The sequence below is a fragment of the Panthera uncia genome (genome assembly GCF_023721935.1).
Source record: "Panthera uncia isolate 11264 chromosome D3 unlocalized genomic scaffold, Puncia_PCG_1.0 HiC_scaffold_8, whole genome shotgun sequence".
Lineage (NCBI taxonomy): Eukaryota > Metazoa > Chordata > Mammalia > Carnivora > Felidae > Panthera > Panthera uncia.
The window spans coordinates 17,750,307-17,768,228 of NW_026057586.1; the positions used below are offsets into that span (position 1 = coordinate 17,750,307).

At 44.9% G+C, this 17,922-nt stretch overlaps 1 protein-coding gene across 1 annotated transcript in view; it reads left to right on the forward strand.

Annotated features, from left to right (window-relative positions):
• ATP8B1 (ATPase phospholipid transporting 8B1) overlaps positions 1-17,922 on the forward strand; it is a 127,172-nt gene that overhangs the window by 91,670 nt on the left and 17,580 nt on the right. Inside the window, exons 12-19 of the mRNA XM_049619872.1 lie at positions 595-785; positions 3,100-3,308; positions 5,642-5,685; positions 6,366-6,522; positions 12,583-12,771; positions 14,526-14,638; positions 16,721-16,885; positions 17,627-17,738. Of these exons, the coding sequence (XP_049475829.1) occupies positions 595-785; positions 3,100-3,308; positions 5,642-5,685; positions 6,366-6,522; positions 12,583-12,771; positions 14,526-14,638; positions 16,721-16,885; positions 17,627-17,738 (1,180 nt within the window). The remainder of the gene's footprint in view (positions 1-594; positions 786-3,099; positions 3,309-5,641; positions 5,686-6,365; positions 6,523-12,582; positions 12,772-14,525; positions 14,639-16,720; positions 16,886-17,626; positions 17,739-17,922) is intronic.

Here is a 17,922-nt window from a genome sequence, read left to right on the forward strand (position 1 = left end):
GAGAGGGAGACACAGAATCTGAAACAGGCTCCAGGCTCCGAGCCATCAGCCCAGAGCCTGACGCGGGGCTCGAACTCACAGACCGCGAGATCGTGACCTGGCTGAAGTCGGACGCTTAACCGACTGCGCCACCCAGGCGCCCCTTATGTTCTCTTTTAAAAAGTTATTTCCATCAACTATTTTCTATAAACGTCCCAGTTCAGCGTTATCTGAAATTATGTCATCCTAAGGTATCTTCCCCCAACAGTATGGTATTATTCAAAGTAAAAGTAATTGATAGGATGCCCGGTAATGTGAGAATGTTTAAGCATTTGAATACAAGACACCAACCTTCTCTTTTGAACAATAGTTTCGGGAAGAAAACTGCACCTATATGTATTATGTAGGATAAATCAACCGACCGTAGAACTCAAATAGGCTTTCAAAACCTTCGTAGGCGCTGTTTTTCCTTTAAGTGTGTTGTGTTTACAGAATACTAAGTTATCATAAATGTGCTGGAGTATTGAGTGAGGTTAATTAGCATCTATGAGATTCTGGGGGTTGGGGGTTGGCGATCCATCTTCCAAATACACTTCAGTGTGTTATGTCTTCCAGATCTTTGTTGTTCTCATTCTGCTTTCTGCTGGTCTGGCCATCGGCCATGCTTACTGGGAAGCTCAAGTTGGCAATTATTCTTGGTACCTCTATGATGGAGAAGACTTTACACCCTCCTACCGTGGATTCCTGAATTTCTGGGGCTACATCATTGTTCTAAACACCATGGTGCCCATCTCTCTCTATGTCAGGTAAGGCTGTCCTCTCTTCGGCCTTTTGCTTTAAGGAAGAATGCAGTACATTTTCCCAACTTTGCCCCTTCATCTCTATCAATAAATGTTTCAAAGGCCATACGGAACAAGTAAGAAAATAGCTTCATTTCAGAATTGGGGGTAATATAGGGCGAGGAAATTAACTTTGGAGTTTCTGTTCTGTGCCAGGCACAGCACTTTGTATCTTGACCAGTTTATAGATAAAGACAACCGGGGTTCAGAAGTCACTCACTTGGTAAGATTGCTTCTCAGTGGACTCAAAGCCCAGGCTTCAGAAAGGGCCTTGGGAGAAAGCTGGAGATTTAGACTGACATGGGAAAACTTAGTTGTTTTTCTTTTTAGGAGCCTTCCTAATCTCCTCTCTGTGTCTTCCTTATTACCACCTGGTACATCCATTGCCTGTAAAACACTTGCTGGGAATGCCTCTCTCCCTGCCCTCATTCAGCCTCTCAAAATGTTCTGTTTCTTATCTTAATCTGAACCATAATAAAGGAGTCAGGGTCATATCTGTGACAAACAGTGATCACCTTGCTGACTGAGATTTCTTCTTCTTCTTCTTCTTCTTTTTTTTTTTTTTTTTTACTTTTTTCTTTCTTTACTGTCAAAGTTCGCTGTCAGTCATCGATTGGATTTTAGACCATTGGAAGAGGAGTTGTGCCTTGGAATATCCCCAGCAGCCAGAGTCTACCTTGACCTCCAATTAAGTAACAGCCCAGAGACATACAGGATCACATACACTTCTGTAATTAGGAGCACTTAGCTTATTTTAATTTTATTACATGTGCATTTGTTTTATTTTTAATCTTATTACATGTCGTTAACATTGCTCGTTCACTAGTAAGTAAAGCCCTAGGGAGCCATGTGTTTGCAGTCGCTTTAAAAAAGGAGAAACAACCACAGAAACCTGAGATAAGATTTACCTTTGTGGAGGGAGCTATTAAACAGATTATTTTGTCTAAAACCATGAATGCATGTTATAAAATAAACTGTGTATGTCGTTTTTGGTTTTAGAAAGTCATGTCATGTAACTAACATGGTTTCCTTCTTTCTCTTAGAAATAAAGGTCCTTCTATAGCAAGGTGGATCAGGTCGTTCTGCTTTGTTTTCCACCCTTTGTTTCCATTTCATTCAGGATAAACTCATTATGGAGGCCACACTGTGACCCACGAGGCCCAGCATGGTCTTGTGCTGTTCATCCCGTCATTCCTACAACCTCTTATACGTCCACTTCCTCCTTGGTCTCCCCCAACTTTAGCCTCCCTGATAGTCCTCATGGGTGCCAGTACCTGCCACAGAGCCTTTGCACCTGCTCTGGTCTCTGTCTGGAACGTTCTTCCCTCTTATCTACATAGTTGCTCTTTCATTTGCTTCAGGTCTCTGCTCAAACACCACTCCGTCTTAAATGTCACACTATCCCTTATTCTGTTCTCACCCTGCTTTGATTTTCTGTGGGGGATTTTCACCACATGATAGATGTACAGGTTTGTGGATTTGTCCCCATTAGAAGGCAGAGGTTTTGTTGGGTTTGTTTCCCTGGGGAGCCCCCCCCCGTACCTAGAATGCTGTCTGTACATGGTAGGCACTCAGGAAATATTAGCAGGGGAAGGGAGGGAGTTCTTTTTCCACCTCTTTAACTTATTAGAAAGACATCTTTTGCCCAGTTAACAGTTGCTGGATATGTAAACAGCTTCCTTCTAACTGAGATATATTCAATCCTTTAGAGTTTTCAAATTGTGATGATTCCTTTAGACTGTCTTATTTGGGACAGTCTATAACCTTATAAGATTTTAGGGGGAGAAAACACTATGTTTTTTCAAGGTGTAGAATCACAACGTAGGGGTCATTTGCCAAAAGCACACCGATTCTGTAACCTAGTGGAACCTCATCGACAACCGGGGGCAGAGGTAGACATGGGAATGACGGGGACAGGGGTGAACACGGCCATTCCAGGTGTCCCGAGTGTGATGGGAATGAGAGAAAAGAGAGTAGAGATTGCCACATCGTCACCATGTCCCTGGTCCCACAGGGCTGTGTTCTGAGCGTGGGGTGCTGTGGCCAGATGTTGTCAGGAATGAGTGGGAAATCGCACCAAACGAGGTGCGTTGACCCTGAAGCTCGAGAAGGAGGTGTCTGGTCGGGAGAACCCAGAGGCTTGGCCCACGGGCCACCACGTGGCTTGTCTCTTGGCAGATGAGCAGCTCGCCGTGGTGCGCACAAGTCGAGACAAAGCTCGCCGCCTGCCTCTCGTGTCGGAGAGCACCGTCCACGCTAATGTGTTGTCTTGCCTTCCTAGCGTGGAGGTGATCCGTCTGGGACAGAGTTACTTCATAAACTGGGACCTGCAGATGTACTATCCTGAGAAGGACACGCCCGCCAAGGCGAGAACCACCACGCTGAATGAGCAGCTTGGGCAGATCCATTACATCTTCTCTGATAAGACAGGGACGCTCACGCAAAACATCATGACTTTTAAGAAGTGCTGCATCAATGGGCAAATATATGGTGAGTGGAAGCCATCGCTCCATCCCTGAGCACGCGTGACCAGCACCTGCCGTCCCAGAATTGCTGGTGCCGTCCGGGCGCACGGCCCCGGTGGCCACTTGGGGCCGAGTCCTGAAGTGGCTTCGCTGGCGGCACTGGGAACGCACGCGTGGGAGAGGTCAGAGGTCAGAAACAGGCACACACTCCTCAAGAAATCAGACACAAAATTACCATGTGATCTGGCTTCGGAGGGGATCCCGAAAACAACAAAAGCAGGGACCGGAAGAGATCTTCGCACAACTACGGTCATACGAGCATTATTCACAGTAGCTAAAGTGTGGAAGCAACCCAAGTGTGAGTCAGTGGATGAGCGGATAAACGAAATGTGGTCCCACATACAACGGAACCTGGTGTAGCCTTAAAAAGGAAACCATTCTGGGGCGCCTGCTTGGTTCGGTCAGTTGAGCGTCCGACTTCGGCTCAGGTCAAGATGTCACGGCTTACGGGTTTGAGTGCCATCAGCACAGAGCCCGCTTCGGATGCTCTGTCCCTCTCACCCTCTGACCCCCCCCCCCCCCGCCCCCACTCATGCTCTGTCTCTCACTCTCTAAAAAATAAACCTTTTTAAAAAATTATTAATACAGTGTTTTACATTCTTTCACCACAGTACTTAAAAAAAAATTTTTTTTAATGTTTATTTTTGAGAGAGCGTGAGCAGGGTAGGAGCAGAGAGAGAAGGAGACACAAAATCCAAAGCAGGCTCCAGGCTCTGAGCCGTCAGCACAGAGCCCGACACGGGGCTCAAACTCACGGACCACGAGATCACGATCGAAGCCAAAGTCGGACGCTTAACTGACTGAGTCACCCAGGCGCCCCTGAAAAATAGACATTTGAAAACAAATTTTTTTTAAGAAAGGAAAACATTCTGACACACGCTGTAGTGTGGATAAACCTTGAGGACCCAGTGCTCAGTGAAATAAGCCAGTCACACAAGGGCGCAGTTAGTGTGATTCCACTTATATGAGGCCTTAGAACAGTCAAATTTATAGAGACAGGAAGTAGAATGGGTGGTTGCCAGGGGCCGGGGGCAAGAGAGGATGCGAAGTTATTGTTTAATGAGTACAGAGTTGCAACTTTACCAGATGAAACAGCTATGGAGTGATTGTATCTAGTGTCACTGAACTACAGACTTCAAAATGGCTAAGGTCTGGGGCGCCTGGGTGGCTCAGTCGATTGAGCGACCGACTTCGGCTCAGGTCATGATCTCACGGTTCGTGAGTTCGAGCGCCGCGTCGAGCTCTGTGCTGACGGCTCGGAGCCTGGAGCCCGCTTCGGATTCTGTGTCTCCCTGTCTCTCTGCCCCTTCCCCGCTCATGCTCTGTCTCTCTCTGTCTCAGAAATAAATAAACACTAAAACAAAAATGGCTAAGGTCAGGGTGCCTGGGTAGCTTAGTTGGTTAAGCATCCAACTCTTGATCTCAGCTCAGGTCATGATCTCAAAGTTCGTGAGATCAAGCCCTGCATCGGGCTCTGTGCTGGCAGCATGGAGCCTGCTTGGGCTTCTCTCTTTCCCTCTCTCTTTCTGCCCCTCCCCTGCTCACAGACACTCTCTCTCTCTCTCTCTCTCTCTCTCTCTCTCTCTCTCTCAAAATAAATAAACTTAAAAAAGATGGTTAGGGTGATAATTTTATGTTATATGTATGTCACCCGATTATTTTGAAAAAGGTGATTTCCATTCTAATATTCTGAAACATGCTGTATATTAACAAAAATATTCAGGCTAATACTGTATTCAATTCGAATGCTCTAACTTTTAAATAAAGACTTAATACAATTTTTTAATAACTACAGGAACACTGTGCTTTCTCCTTGTAGAAAACTATACTATGAATATGTTTTCACAGAAGGGGCATCTCAGATGTGGGAGCCCATGAAGAAGGTGGGACACTGGGGAATTAAGGAAGTGGTTCTCACGTACATGGTGACAGTCCCTTTCTAGCTGGGGGATAGATAAAGCACTTCAGAGGACAGGGGTCTGGCCCCAGAGGAGGATGCGGTATGGAACAAGAGAAGCACCAGTGTGTGAACCTCTAGATCAGGGGTCTGCAAACTCCTTCTGTAGAGAGCCCAATAGGAAATATTCTAGCCATTGCAAGCCAAAGGTGGTTCATATCAGACTTTCTTCTTTGTTATGTTCTGTTTGGTTTTTACAACTCTTGAAAAATGTGAAAATCATTCTAAACTTGAAAGCTGTCCCCAATAGGCCGGGGCCCTTAGAACCAAAGCAAGGGGAGGAGGAGGGACCTCTGCACACAGGGGAAGACTCCATTTATCTTGTCCTGTTTGTTTCTCAGGAGACCATCGGGACGCTTCTCAAAACAATCACAGCAAGACAGAGGTGAGTCCTTTAACTGAAGGGAGGGTTTGGGGGTGTATTAGTTGCCTATGGCTGCTGTAATGAACTACCACAAAAAGGGTGGCTTAGAACAACAGAAATTCATTCTCTCACAGCTCTGGAGACTAGAAGTCTGAAATGAAGGTATCAGCAGGGCCATGCTCACTCTGAGGTTCTAGGGAAGAATCTTCCGTGGCCTCTTCCTAGCTTCTGGTGCTTGCCTGCAACCCTTGGCGTTCCTTGGCTTACAGACCCAACACTTAGATGTCTGCTTCCATTGTCACATGGTGCTCTCCCTGGGTATCTGTGTCTGTGTCCAGATTTCCCTCCTCTTATAAAGACACCAGACATTGGATTAGTGCCCCCCATCCTCCAGTGTGACCTCATCTTAACTTGATGATATCTCCAAAGACCTTATTTCCAAATAAGGTCATAGTCACAGCCACCGGGAGTTGGGATTTCAACATATCTTTGGGGGGTGGAGGGAACACAATTCAACCCACAACAGGATGTCTCTTTGTTTTAAGACAAGGGTGAGCCTCTTGACACATTAAAAAGTACGTTATAATCCTAAGAAAATTTTTCCATAAAGACTTGGCTTCCAAGAGAAGCTTCTATCATTTGCTAAGCCCACACTGTTATTTTTAAAATCACATTTGCTCGTCCTCCCCCACCTCTTTCAGCAAGTGGATTTCAGCTGGAACACGTTTGCTGACGGGAAGCTTGCGTTTTACGACCACTATCTTATCGAGCAAATCCAGTCGGGGAAAGAGTCGGAAGTTCGGCAGTTTTTCTTCTTGCTTGCAGTCTGCCACACGGTCATGGTGGACAGAATTGATGGTGAGTGTTTCCCTGGCATCTCAGACACGGGGGCCCAGGTTTTTAGTTTCCAGGTAACTCGTGCCCGGCGCCCAAATGCACGTTGAGTAGTATGCACGACACGTCTGGGTGAGCACCCACCCTGATGGTCTACGAGGCAGCAAAGCGTGAGACAAGCCCCCAGTCTATGAAAATGCACATCTTCTTCGCAGGGATAGCTCCCAATGCGTTTATCACTTTGCAAGTGAAATCTTATCGTTAAAAGAAACGACTGACTCTTGCATTATGCGAGAAGAATCACAATCTTCCCACCCTGTTATTACTTGACATTTATTGAGCGTGAAGAGTCAAGTCTTATCTGGATCGTGGCTGGACTTCGAACTTGAACAATCTTTACTGCAAAATAATTTCAGAGAGAATTTATTTTCTAGATTCAGATATGTTTGGGGTTTGAAATAATACCCGCCAGAGCCTCGGCTTCCTTAAGGTGCCTTTTTCATCGGAAGGAGCATAATTAACGTGTATTTGCATGGGAACCAGCAAAGCTGACGTGTAGATTCTTTTTTTAAAAAAATGTTTATTTATATATTTTGAGAGACACAGAGAGTGAGCAAGGGAGGGGCAGAGAGAGAGGGAGAGGGAGAATCCCAAGCAGGCTCCGTGCTAGCAGCACGGAGCCTGATGTGGGGCTTGATCTCATGAATTGTGAGATCATGACCTGAGCTGAAATCGAGAGTTGGACGCTTAACCGACTGAGCCACCCAGGTGCCCCTCCTTTGCAGAGTTCTTAAACGCAGCTCGTGCCAGCTTTGTTATAGCGAATTTGTCCAATGTCAGTGAAAGCCATTTTTTCACATATGGACATTACACTAAGTTACACACCTGTGCGTTATAGAAAGAGGAAATGGAACCCTTTTGGCATTTCTGCGGGGAAGCACAGGCTGCCTGCCCCTCCTGCACTTGAGTGAGTGCAGCACAGGAAGGTGTCTTTCTGTTTTCTGACCCTGAGCTTTTGTGTGTGGCAAGTACGAAATCTCCAGAGGGGGGATACACAGAAAAACTGAATGTGTAAAACCTCTATGTGCTATCTTTCAGCAAATTTCAAAGAAATCCATTTCAAGCATGGGCATAATGGTCCAATAAAGCAAGATGACAGCGGAATTCAAATTGGGGCAGATACGTGGAAGGTTATTAGCAGCCAAAGTGGAGGAAGACAGACATGGCAGGTCATGAATAACTCGTGTAGAGGTCAAAGTCTGTTTTCTAGACAACCACGTTTTACTGATACAGTAAGAATCAAGCATGATCTTTCTGAGCAACTTGGTTATTTTAGGTCTTGACTCATTAGTGAAATTATTCATCCTTTTGTGTATGTGTGTGTGTGGGGGGTGGCATTTTGAGAGCTAACCAGCCAACTTGGGCAACTATAATTCTATGGTCTCTATTTTCTCTTCTTTTCACTGGGATATTATGGGAAGAGCCCTGTTCGGCTGGAGATGGGCCAGCCCAGCTTTGGTTCCTACCGGAGCACCCAGTGTAGACCAGTATCTTCGGTCCAAGCATCAACTTCCTCAGTGTTGTGAGCAGAAGGTTGGAATTCATGGTTCCTTTCAACCTCACATTGTGCTGGTGTCTGTCCCACTGTCTGCTGAGGCAGAGAATTGTACCTCCTGAGGAAACTTCTCTCTCTCACACAGCATATGATGGGCCATTGCTCTAGCCACTATGAATGGAGAACAGCTTGATCTCTAGTGGCAGGAGGTTAAAAGAGAAATTGGTTTTGATTGGTCTTTACCTTGGGAACCCCTCCTCCAGGTATGATAGATGAGGACATTCAGACCCAGAAGGCACAAGGACCTGTGTGACTCAGACAGCAGGTCAGAATCCCTTCTGGTGGGATCCCTTTGCAATCCCTGGGGTGGGGCGCCTTGCTCCTGTGTTTTCTCTCTCTTTGTAAGACTAACGGAGACTGGTCAGTCTTCTATTATGCATAACATTGACAGGAGAAGGGAGGAAATCCTTTCATATCTGTTGCCATACACATCTGCCTAGTTGAGCAGACAGTGTGTGTGGCCCGAGTGTTGAGTCCCCGTGGAGGCCCATGGGGGCAAAGTGTGGAGAGGAGACATCGGGTTTCTGTTGAATTTCCACAATTGTAATGAATTTCCACAACTCAGTAGCTGAAGACACCCATTCTTTAGCTCATAGTTCCCTAGGTCAGAAGCCTGGGCACGCATGATAGGGTTCTCTGCGCAAGATCTCCCCAAAATCAAGGTGGGTCACATTCTCATCTGGAGCTCGGCGTCCTCCTCCAAGCTCATGTGGGAGCGCAGAATTCAGTTCTCCGCAGCTGAAGGACCGAGGCCTCCCTTCTTCCTGGCCACGTGGCCCCCTCCATCTTCAAAGCCAGCAAGAGAGAATCCCTCTTCTGTGGAACCCCTTATATGCTTTGAAGCTCTCTCCCTAGGAAAAGCCCTGTGTCTTTAAGGACTCACCTAATTAGGTTGGGAACACTCAGATAATCACCCTATCTTGAGGTCAACTGATTTGGGCCTTCATTACATCTGCAAGATCCCTTCCCAGCAGTACCTAGACTAGCATTTTGAATAACTGGAAGGAGGTGCTGTTATACTGGGGGTGAGGGGGGGAGGGAGGGAAGGGTCCTTGGGGCCCTCTTTGATTCCTACCTCCTGCAGAGGCTGTGTGAGAGCAGGGTGTGGAAGGCTTGGGGACCTCTTCTTCACCTGCAGGTCATTAAGGCAGGATGTGCTGTGATTAGAGGTGGCGTTTGAGGAGGCGGGAGCCTGGAGACACGGGAGACTGGGTTGGAAGCTGAGGGTCTGGATTATGGTGGGGTCTTTGGGAAGGATGAGGAAGCCATAGATGGGGGGGTGGGGAGGGCATTCAGCGCGTGACTTGAAGGGGGTGAGATTGTTGAGGGGAAGGAGTGGTCTGAGAGGTAACTTGTTTCAGGGCAGGTGACCATGGGGTGGGCTCGTATCTGCCAGAGGAAGCTACGGTGTCAGAATCACCAGAGACGGGATTTGCGGTTTGAGCATCTTTTTTTCATTGGCGCCCTTTTCCTGCTCCGCAAATTAGTTTATGAAAGAAAACAATGCCTCTCTGGTTGCCTCTGAGTGTAAAGTAAATAAAAGAGTTCTCGCCAGAAATGACTGCAGAGGATTATTTTTTAGTCCTGGTTTCTTCCTGCAAACATCAAGTTGGAGTTTGGACCAGCTCTCTCAATTTCTTCCTGTCTCCATTAGCCTGCAATTCTGTGACTCTATTGCTCGAACCAAGTGGAAGGGTTTTTTGTGTGTTTTTTTTGGTCATGATAACAATATCAGTGTTTGCTCCAGATATGATTGTCTCAGTCATGGGAACTTTACCACCTTTTATCATTTCGTTGCTCTTTTTCTGTTGGAAGTAAGCTTGCCGTCAGCATGACGCGGGGAGATCACTGTGCCAGCTACACTTGCTGAAGTGGTTGTGTCCCCACTGCTGCTTGTTCAGCTCCCGTTAAGTATTTTGCCCTCCCGGGGCTCCTGGGCAGCTCAGTCGGTTGAGCGTCCTACTCTTGATTTCGGCTCAGGTCGTGGTCTCGAGCTCATGGGATCGAGCCCTGAGTTGGAGCCTTCTTGGGACTCTCTCTCTCAGCCTTTCCTCCACTTGCACTCTCCCTCCCTCCCTCCCTCCCTCCCTCTCTCTCTCTCTCTCTCTCAAAATAAAGATTAAAAAAATAGTTTGCCCTCTGGCAGCCGTGTGTGCTTGAGGAAATGGATGGATTTGGCGTGTACATTCGTAACTTCTGATGTATGACTTTCTGGGTGAGCAGAAAACAACCTAAAGTGTCCTCTTTAATTACTAATTGGGAATTGATTGATACTGACTTGGAGTGAGCCATCTGAGCAGGCGTGCGGGGGTACAGCCCTCCCTATAGCTGATTCCCCCAGGAGCATCCTCTCCTGTGTAGCCTGATGTTTTCAAAAGCTGCCCATCCATCCATGGTCTGCATCCTGCTCAAACCATGGTGGAAAAGGAAATGCCTTTTTTCTGTAAACATTCACCTGACCATGGAAGTACTTTTCCTTCTGCTTTGAAGCAGAATAACGAAAGTAGAAAAACGGAAAATCTTTTTCAACTTTTTACTGGAGTACAACAGGTGCACGGAGCCCAGCTTGTAGCTCAGGAGGTTTTCACAAACTGAATCCTCCCGTGTCACGAGCACCCAGATTTAAAAAAACCGACCGTTATGAATCCCCCAGAAGTCCCCTGGTGTTCCCTTCTAGTCATGGCCCCTCGAGGGACACTAGTCCTGACCTGGAATAGCACAGGGACGCTTCGTCGGTTTCGTGGTCTGTATAGATGGAATCACGCAGTGTGGACTTGCGTGTCTGGCTTCTTTCACTCAACATTGTGACATTTATTCAAGTTGTTGAAGCGTCCTTGTGAAGAGAAGGCAGCTTCCCATTAATTGACTTTAAATTTTTTTTTTTTAACGTTTATTTATTTTTGAGACAGAGAGAGACAGAGCATGAACGGGGAGGGTCAGAGAGAGGGAGACACAGAATCTGAAACAGGCTCCAGGCTCTGAGCTGTCAGCACAGAGCCTGACGCGGGGCTCGAACTCATGGACCGCGAGATCGTGACCTGAGCCGAAGTCGGCCGCTTAACCGACTGAGCCACCCAGGCGCCCCACCCATTAATTGACTTTAAACATCAAGAGGTTGAACAGACTGATGAATGTTGAGGTGTTATTTTAATATGACTATGCTGAAGAAAGTACACTCTTCCAGAGCAAAGATAAAGTGTACGACCCTTTTGGAAAACAAATGACTGATATATGCCAATAGACTTGAAAAAATCAGTATTCTCTCTCTTTATGTTTTACTTATTTAAGTAATCTCTATGCCCAATGTGGGGCTCGAACTCTCAACCTCAAGATCAAGAGTCACATGCTTTTCCGACTGAGCCAGTCAGGTGCCCCCAAAATTACCAGTTTTCTTTAGCTCAGTGTTATCACTCTAGGAAGCTATCCTTAGAAAACAGTCAGTCAGGGGCGCCTGGGTGGCTCAGTCGGTTAAGGGGTCGACTTCGGCTCAGGTCATGATCTCCCAGTCCGTGGGTTCGAGCCCTGCGTCGGGCCCTGTGCTGACAGCTCAGAGCCTGGAGCTTGTTTCTGATTCTGTGTCTCCCTCTCTCTGACCCTCCCCCGTTCATGCTCTGTCTCTCTCTGTCTCAAAAATAAATAAACACTAAAAAAAAAAATTAAAAAAAAGAAAACAGTCAGTCAAACCTTTATACATACACCTGCAAAATGGTCGCTACAATGTTATTTTTGAGAGCAGAAAATTGGGAAATAGCCTAAGTGCGTATAATCGGAGAAATGGGGACGTGTTTACATTCATTAAAATAATGTTTAGAAAGAATTTTTAAAGTTATGTCAACATGCTCAGAATATTGGGTCAAAATAACAAGAATGTAAACGTATGATAGAAACTATTACCAAATTCGGCATTTTCGAAAAGACCGGAAAGAATGATAAGAGCATGCCAGTGGCTCTGTGTTTCCTCTGGATGGTGGCAGTCTGGGAATTTGTTTTCCTATTCCTGCACACTTGTCTTCTTTTCCTCTGGTTTATATTACTGTTTGTAGTTAGAAATAAAACCATAAAGTTTGAAAAGTGTTGGGGCGCCCGGGTGGTTCATTCGGTTAAGCGTCCAACTTCTCCCCAGGTCGTGATCTCGCTGTTCATAGGTTCCAGCCCCGCATCAGGCTCTGTGCTGACAGCTCGGAGCCTGGAGCCTGCTTCACATTCTGTGTCTCCCTCTCTCTCTCTCTCTGCCCCTTCCCTGCTCGCACTCTGTCTCTCTCTCTCTCTCTCAAAAATAAATAAACGTTAAAACAAAGAGAAAAAGAAAAGCGTTAATGTTGGCATACTCTTTAAGAATCAATGATTTGTTTTCTTGGGGATGTGTTGGGCTTTGTGAGACATCCTTGCCCCCCATGTGAGCCTCAACAGTGAGCCCTCCGTCTGGTTTTTACAGATTTTCTGGTTTTCTCTCCTGCCTCCTTTGTTAGGTCAGCTCAACTACCAGGCGGCCTCTCCTGACGAAGGCGCTCTGGTGAGCGCTGCCAGGAACTTTGGATTTGCCTTCCTCGCCAGGACCCAGAACACGATCACCATCAGTGAATTGGGGACCGAGAGGACCTACGGTGTTCTTGCCATTTTGGACTTCAACAGTGACCGGAAGCGAATGTCTATAATTGGTAGGTTTCCCTCAAGAGTGTGTCTGCGAATCGCTCATTGAGAGGTTGCCTTTTATGCATTTGATTTCATGGCACCAGAATAAAACAGGCGATGGAGGGACCACTCAGCTCCTGGGAGATTTCCATGGACTTCTTGAAACACGTTTTTTCCCTTTATTCTGCATGGGGTCCATCGCTTACGGGGACAATGGCAGTTTATCTTGAGTCTTGCAAATGTTGACATTCTTCAGCAATGTGAGCTGCGGCTGCAGGCTGCAGAACCTTCGGTGGTAACAGTGGGTGGTGGGTCCAGAACACGTGCTTTTGTTTTGTGAGGCCGTCCGAGCCTGTCTGACCTACACTTGGCGGCAGGGAAGGGAGAAGCAGCAGGACAGGGGTTCAGAGGAAAGCAAGGCTGTGCTTATGGAGCAGAAGTGAATCTCCAGGGCAGGCTGCCATTCACTGTGGCTTCCCAATATTGAAATTTTTAAGTTCACAATTAGAAACAATTTCAAATTTACAGAAAAAATGCAAAAATGGTTTAGAGAACTCTTGTATTCTCTAATTCGACTGTTGGCATTGGCCACGTGTTGTCATTTTCGTCATATACAGATTCTTGTTTCCTGAACCATCGGAGAGTAAATTGCAGAGCTAAGGCTCCTTTCCCCTAAATACCTAAGTAGGTATTTCCTATGAACAAGAACATTCACTTGTATGTAAATACGATGATCAGAATCAGAAAATTCAGTGTGAGACAATATTATTATCTAATCTGCAGGATGTTTTCAGATTTTACCAGAAATTTTCTTTTCCCTGCCTCCCTCCCTCCCTTTCTTTCTTCCTTCCTTCTTGGTTCAAGACCCAAGATTGCATACTGCTGTAGGTGATTGTTAACTTTGGTCTCCATATGGAGAAACTGTTATATATATATATATATATATATATATATAGAGAGAGAGAGAGAGAGAGAGAGAGAGAGAGAGAGAAATGGATCTGTCCGATATTCCCTCATGACTGAATTCAAGTTACGCATCGTTGGCAGGAAGTGTGCGTGGATTGGTGCTGTGTCCTCCCAGCATATCACATCTGGAAGCACAGGGTTATTCGTGATGTTAGGTTTGATTGCTCGGAAAGTGTTCATGAGATTTCTCCACTATGAGATTTAGTTTTTCACCAAGAAAAATATACAAGTTCAACTGTCTACTGAACTCTGATTAGGCACATTTTACTGAGTGCTTTCTGTGTGCCTAGCACTGATCTAGGCTGATTATCATGTCTGGCATTTACCTTGAACTCAAAATCAAGTTAGCTCTGAGGCACGTACTATCATCAAATTATCTCACAGATCCAAAAATCCAAGAAAATGGTCACAAGGAGTCATGTTCTGATCTGAGTATTAAAGGCAAGAAGCGTCCCAGGTTTATAGGTAAGAAAGATTCCTACAGCATGGACAAAGAAGGCATTATAGAAGATATTAGCACAGGGCATGGCACATAGTAGGGAATCAGTCAATATTAGCTGAGAGAATAAGTAAGGATAGGAAAAGCTGAGCTGACTACAGCATTCTTTTCATATTTATTTCACTATATTTCATTGTATGTAGATAGTGGCTTACTGACTTTGCTGAGAGGGAAGTTTTTCTAGGTGCATTTATGATTTTAAACTAATGGTGAATTATTAGCAGAGTCACCCTTCAAATCAACTTTATAAATGTAGTTTTCTATTAACAAATCAAAGCTAACTTTATGATTTGCTTTTCCTTCTCTTACTACTAGTAAGAACCCCAGAAGGCAACATCAGGCTTTATTGCAAAGGCGCTGACACAGTGATTTATGAACGGTTACATCAGATGAATCCAACAAAACAAGAGACACAGGATGCCCTGGATGTAAGTCCCACCGTCACCCTTTCTGCCACAGATTGCAAACTTCCTTTCTGATACTGTCTTGTGAGCTGAAATGAAAGCTCTGTGTGAACTGTTGACCCTTCTGTTGTCTTGGTGCAGTTGTGTGGAAAGAGCACCAATGTAGGAAAATGGCAGCCGTGTTCTGGTTCTGCCCCTGCTGCTGACTTCCTAGGGCATGACCATGGTGTTCTTTCCCGGCATCCCGGTTGGCAGCATCTGTAGGACGGGCCCGGGGGAATGACTGGTCTGTCTTCCAGTGACCTTGAGCAAGCCACATAACTATAGTGAGCTGTAGCCTTAGTATCTGTGTGGCCTCCAAGAATCCCACCAACCTCTTAAGGGACAATGAAGGAAAGAAAGCATTCATGTAGGATGGGGTGTGACAAAGCAATGCGTCGGATAACTGAGTTCTACCTTTGTTAGTAAATCAGTTTGGTCTTCGTTACTTCAAATTTGTTATCTAAGGGGAATGTGAACTTAGTCCAATGATACTGCAGTTATTCAGAATGCTTCTGGAAATTTCTCTCTTGGAAATGCTTACCAATCCTCACATGGTTTTGGTTCTATTAATGATGGCAATGAAGTATGGAGGATACCCATCAGACCTGGTATCCCAGTTCTGCCTCTTCGTCTGTTTTGTATCCTTGGGGGAAACAGTTGACGCCTCACTGAAGCATTAATGACCCGTGTGAAAGAGGAAGAGGGTAATTCCTACCAAAGAGAGTCCTTGCAAGGGAAAGATCTTGCACAATTCCCAGGATTTAGTAAGTGCTTAGTAAAGGGTGATTTCTTCCCTGGGTCTGGTCGAGTTTGGGGCCAGTCAAAGGTCCTTGAGGAAGAAGCCTGTATATGTTGTTTACTTACGGGGGTCTCGTTTTAAGATTGATAGGTTGTTGGGGCGCCTGGGTGGCTTGGTCGGTTGAGCGTCCGACTTCAGCTCAGGTCATGATCTCACGGTCCTGAGTTCGAGCCCCGCGTCAGGCTCTGTGCTGACAGCTCAGAGCCTGGAGCCTGTTTCGGATTCTGTATCTCCCTCTCTCTCTGCCCCTCCCCTGTTCATGCTCTGTCTCTCTCTGTCTCAAAAATAAATAAACGTTAAAAAAATTAAAAAGAAAAAAAAAAAGATTGATAGGTTGTTGAAGCAGTTACGATAGATCATTTCTCATGAGGATATGAACACTGGCAATTTAATCAAACAGATGCAGAACCTTCCAAAGAATCTTTGAAAGCAAACACTTAGTTGGGTGATGTGTTGGAACAAGATGTGACTGAAGTACTAAAAACATTTTTACTGGCTCATATTTAAGCTGTTTCAAATAGCTTAGGGGCTCCTGGGTGGCTCAGCAGGTTAAGCGTCTGACTCTTGATTTTGGCTCACGTCATGATCTCCCAGTTCATGAGATCCAGCCCTGAGTCGGGCTCTGCACTGATGGCATGGAGACTACTTGGGATTCTCTCTCTCCTTCTCTCTGCCTCTCACCCATTCGCACTCTCTCTCTCTCTCAGAATAAATAAACATTAAAAAAAATAATAAAATAGCTTAAATCTGTTCACCATGATTAAAATTTCCAGCCACTCTTTTTCATTAAAATGTTTTACCACAGCTTTAACGGTGGCTCAGGTATTTCCGAACTGGTTTGAGGATATAATGCTTGGTTGAGAGTCCACAGTTGATTGGGCTTGTAACAGTTTGTGGGAACAAATTATAAAGTTGTCAGGCCTGTGTTTACAACATCATCACACCCCAAGGCAGCTCCCTTGTCTGTTATTTTCTGTGTGGTTACGAGAAAGAGTTTTCTTCTCTCTAGTGACTTGATTTAGAGGAAATGTATACCTTTCTCTTTAACTAATTTGGGAACTACAAATGGACCCTGAGAATACTTAAAGTGAAAAACAAAGTATTTGTTTAATCTCCTCTACAGAATGTATTTATTCAGAGTCCATTATCTTTCATGACCTCTTTTTAAACGCTCGTACTGTTTTACTTCAAAGAAAGATTTCAAACTGGATCTTGAGTTACATAAAATTAACTCGTCTTTGTTGGATGGCTGATCTTTTAAATAGATCTTTGCAAGTGAGACTCTTAGGACTCTGTGCCTTTGCTACAAGGAAATTGAAGAAAAGGAATTTGAAGAATGGAATAAAAAGTTTATGGCTGCCAGTATAGCCTCAACCAACCGGGATGAAGCTCTGGATAAAGTGTATGAGGAGATTGAAAAGGACTTAATTGTGAGTTTTAACCTTCATGACTTGCTATTCTAAACAGATCTGGACGTTTTACTAAGTTCTGTCATATTTTTAATCTCATGCTTGAAAGATAATTCTAACTTCATTTCAAATTGGTACAAAGGAACTAGGTCACTTGAATTTCTTCTGTCCAGTGAGCGAGACAGAAGTTGCCACTATGAGAAAACAAAGGAAAGAAAACGTTGAGCTTCTAATCTGATTCTGGTATTTTTTATCTCGCTTATTATAATTCATTATGATTTTTACACGATGAAAAATCATATGTTTTATTACACTTTGAGAATTACTGAACTGATTTGTATCTTGTAAAACCGCGAAACAAGAAAATGATACCATTTGTAAATGAAATTTCCCAAAGTTTAATACCTATCGCCTGTAGAATTTAGATTAGAAGGAAATAGCTAGTATTGACCTTCAGGGAGAGGAAGTGGCTTGTGTCCACGTAAAATAGCCTGTATGTAACGAAAGTATATTTTTAACATCCTTGATTTTGTACTTACATCTTTACCTTGGTAAACTACTTTAAGCGAAAAGGGCTTGAATGTTTTATTTTTCGGCATGAACCGCAGCCACCCCTGGTGTTATTACTGGCCACCAGCCCCAGCAGAGCGCCAATCGGGGTATATAATTAGCAATTCTGCTTATTGTAGGCTGGCAAACTGCAATTACAGAACATTTTGAGCTTATTTTGCTAATTCCTTTTTTTTGAAATGTACATTCCAGCTACTGGGAGCCACAGCAATTGAAGACAAGTTACAGGATGGAGTCCCAGAAACCATTTCAAAACTTGCAAAAGCTGACATCAAGATCTGGGTGCTCACTGGAGACAAAAAGGGTAATTCAGTTTGCGGGGAGGCGTATCTGTTAATTCATTAAGTGTTCGTAGTTCCTGTGTCCCTTGCCGAAGATGATTTTCTCAGACTTTCCATCCTGCACAAATATGGTCCATTCCTTTGAGACAGAGATGCTTTCTTTAAGAAACCCTTCTCCATTATTCCAGCTCATGCTGACAGCATCCT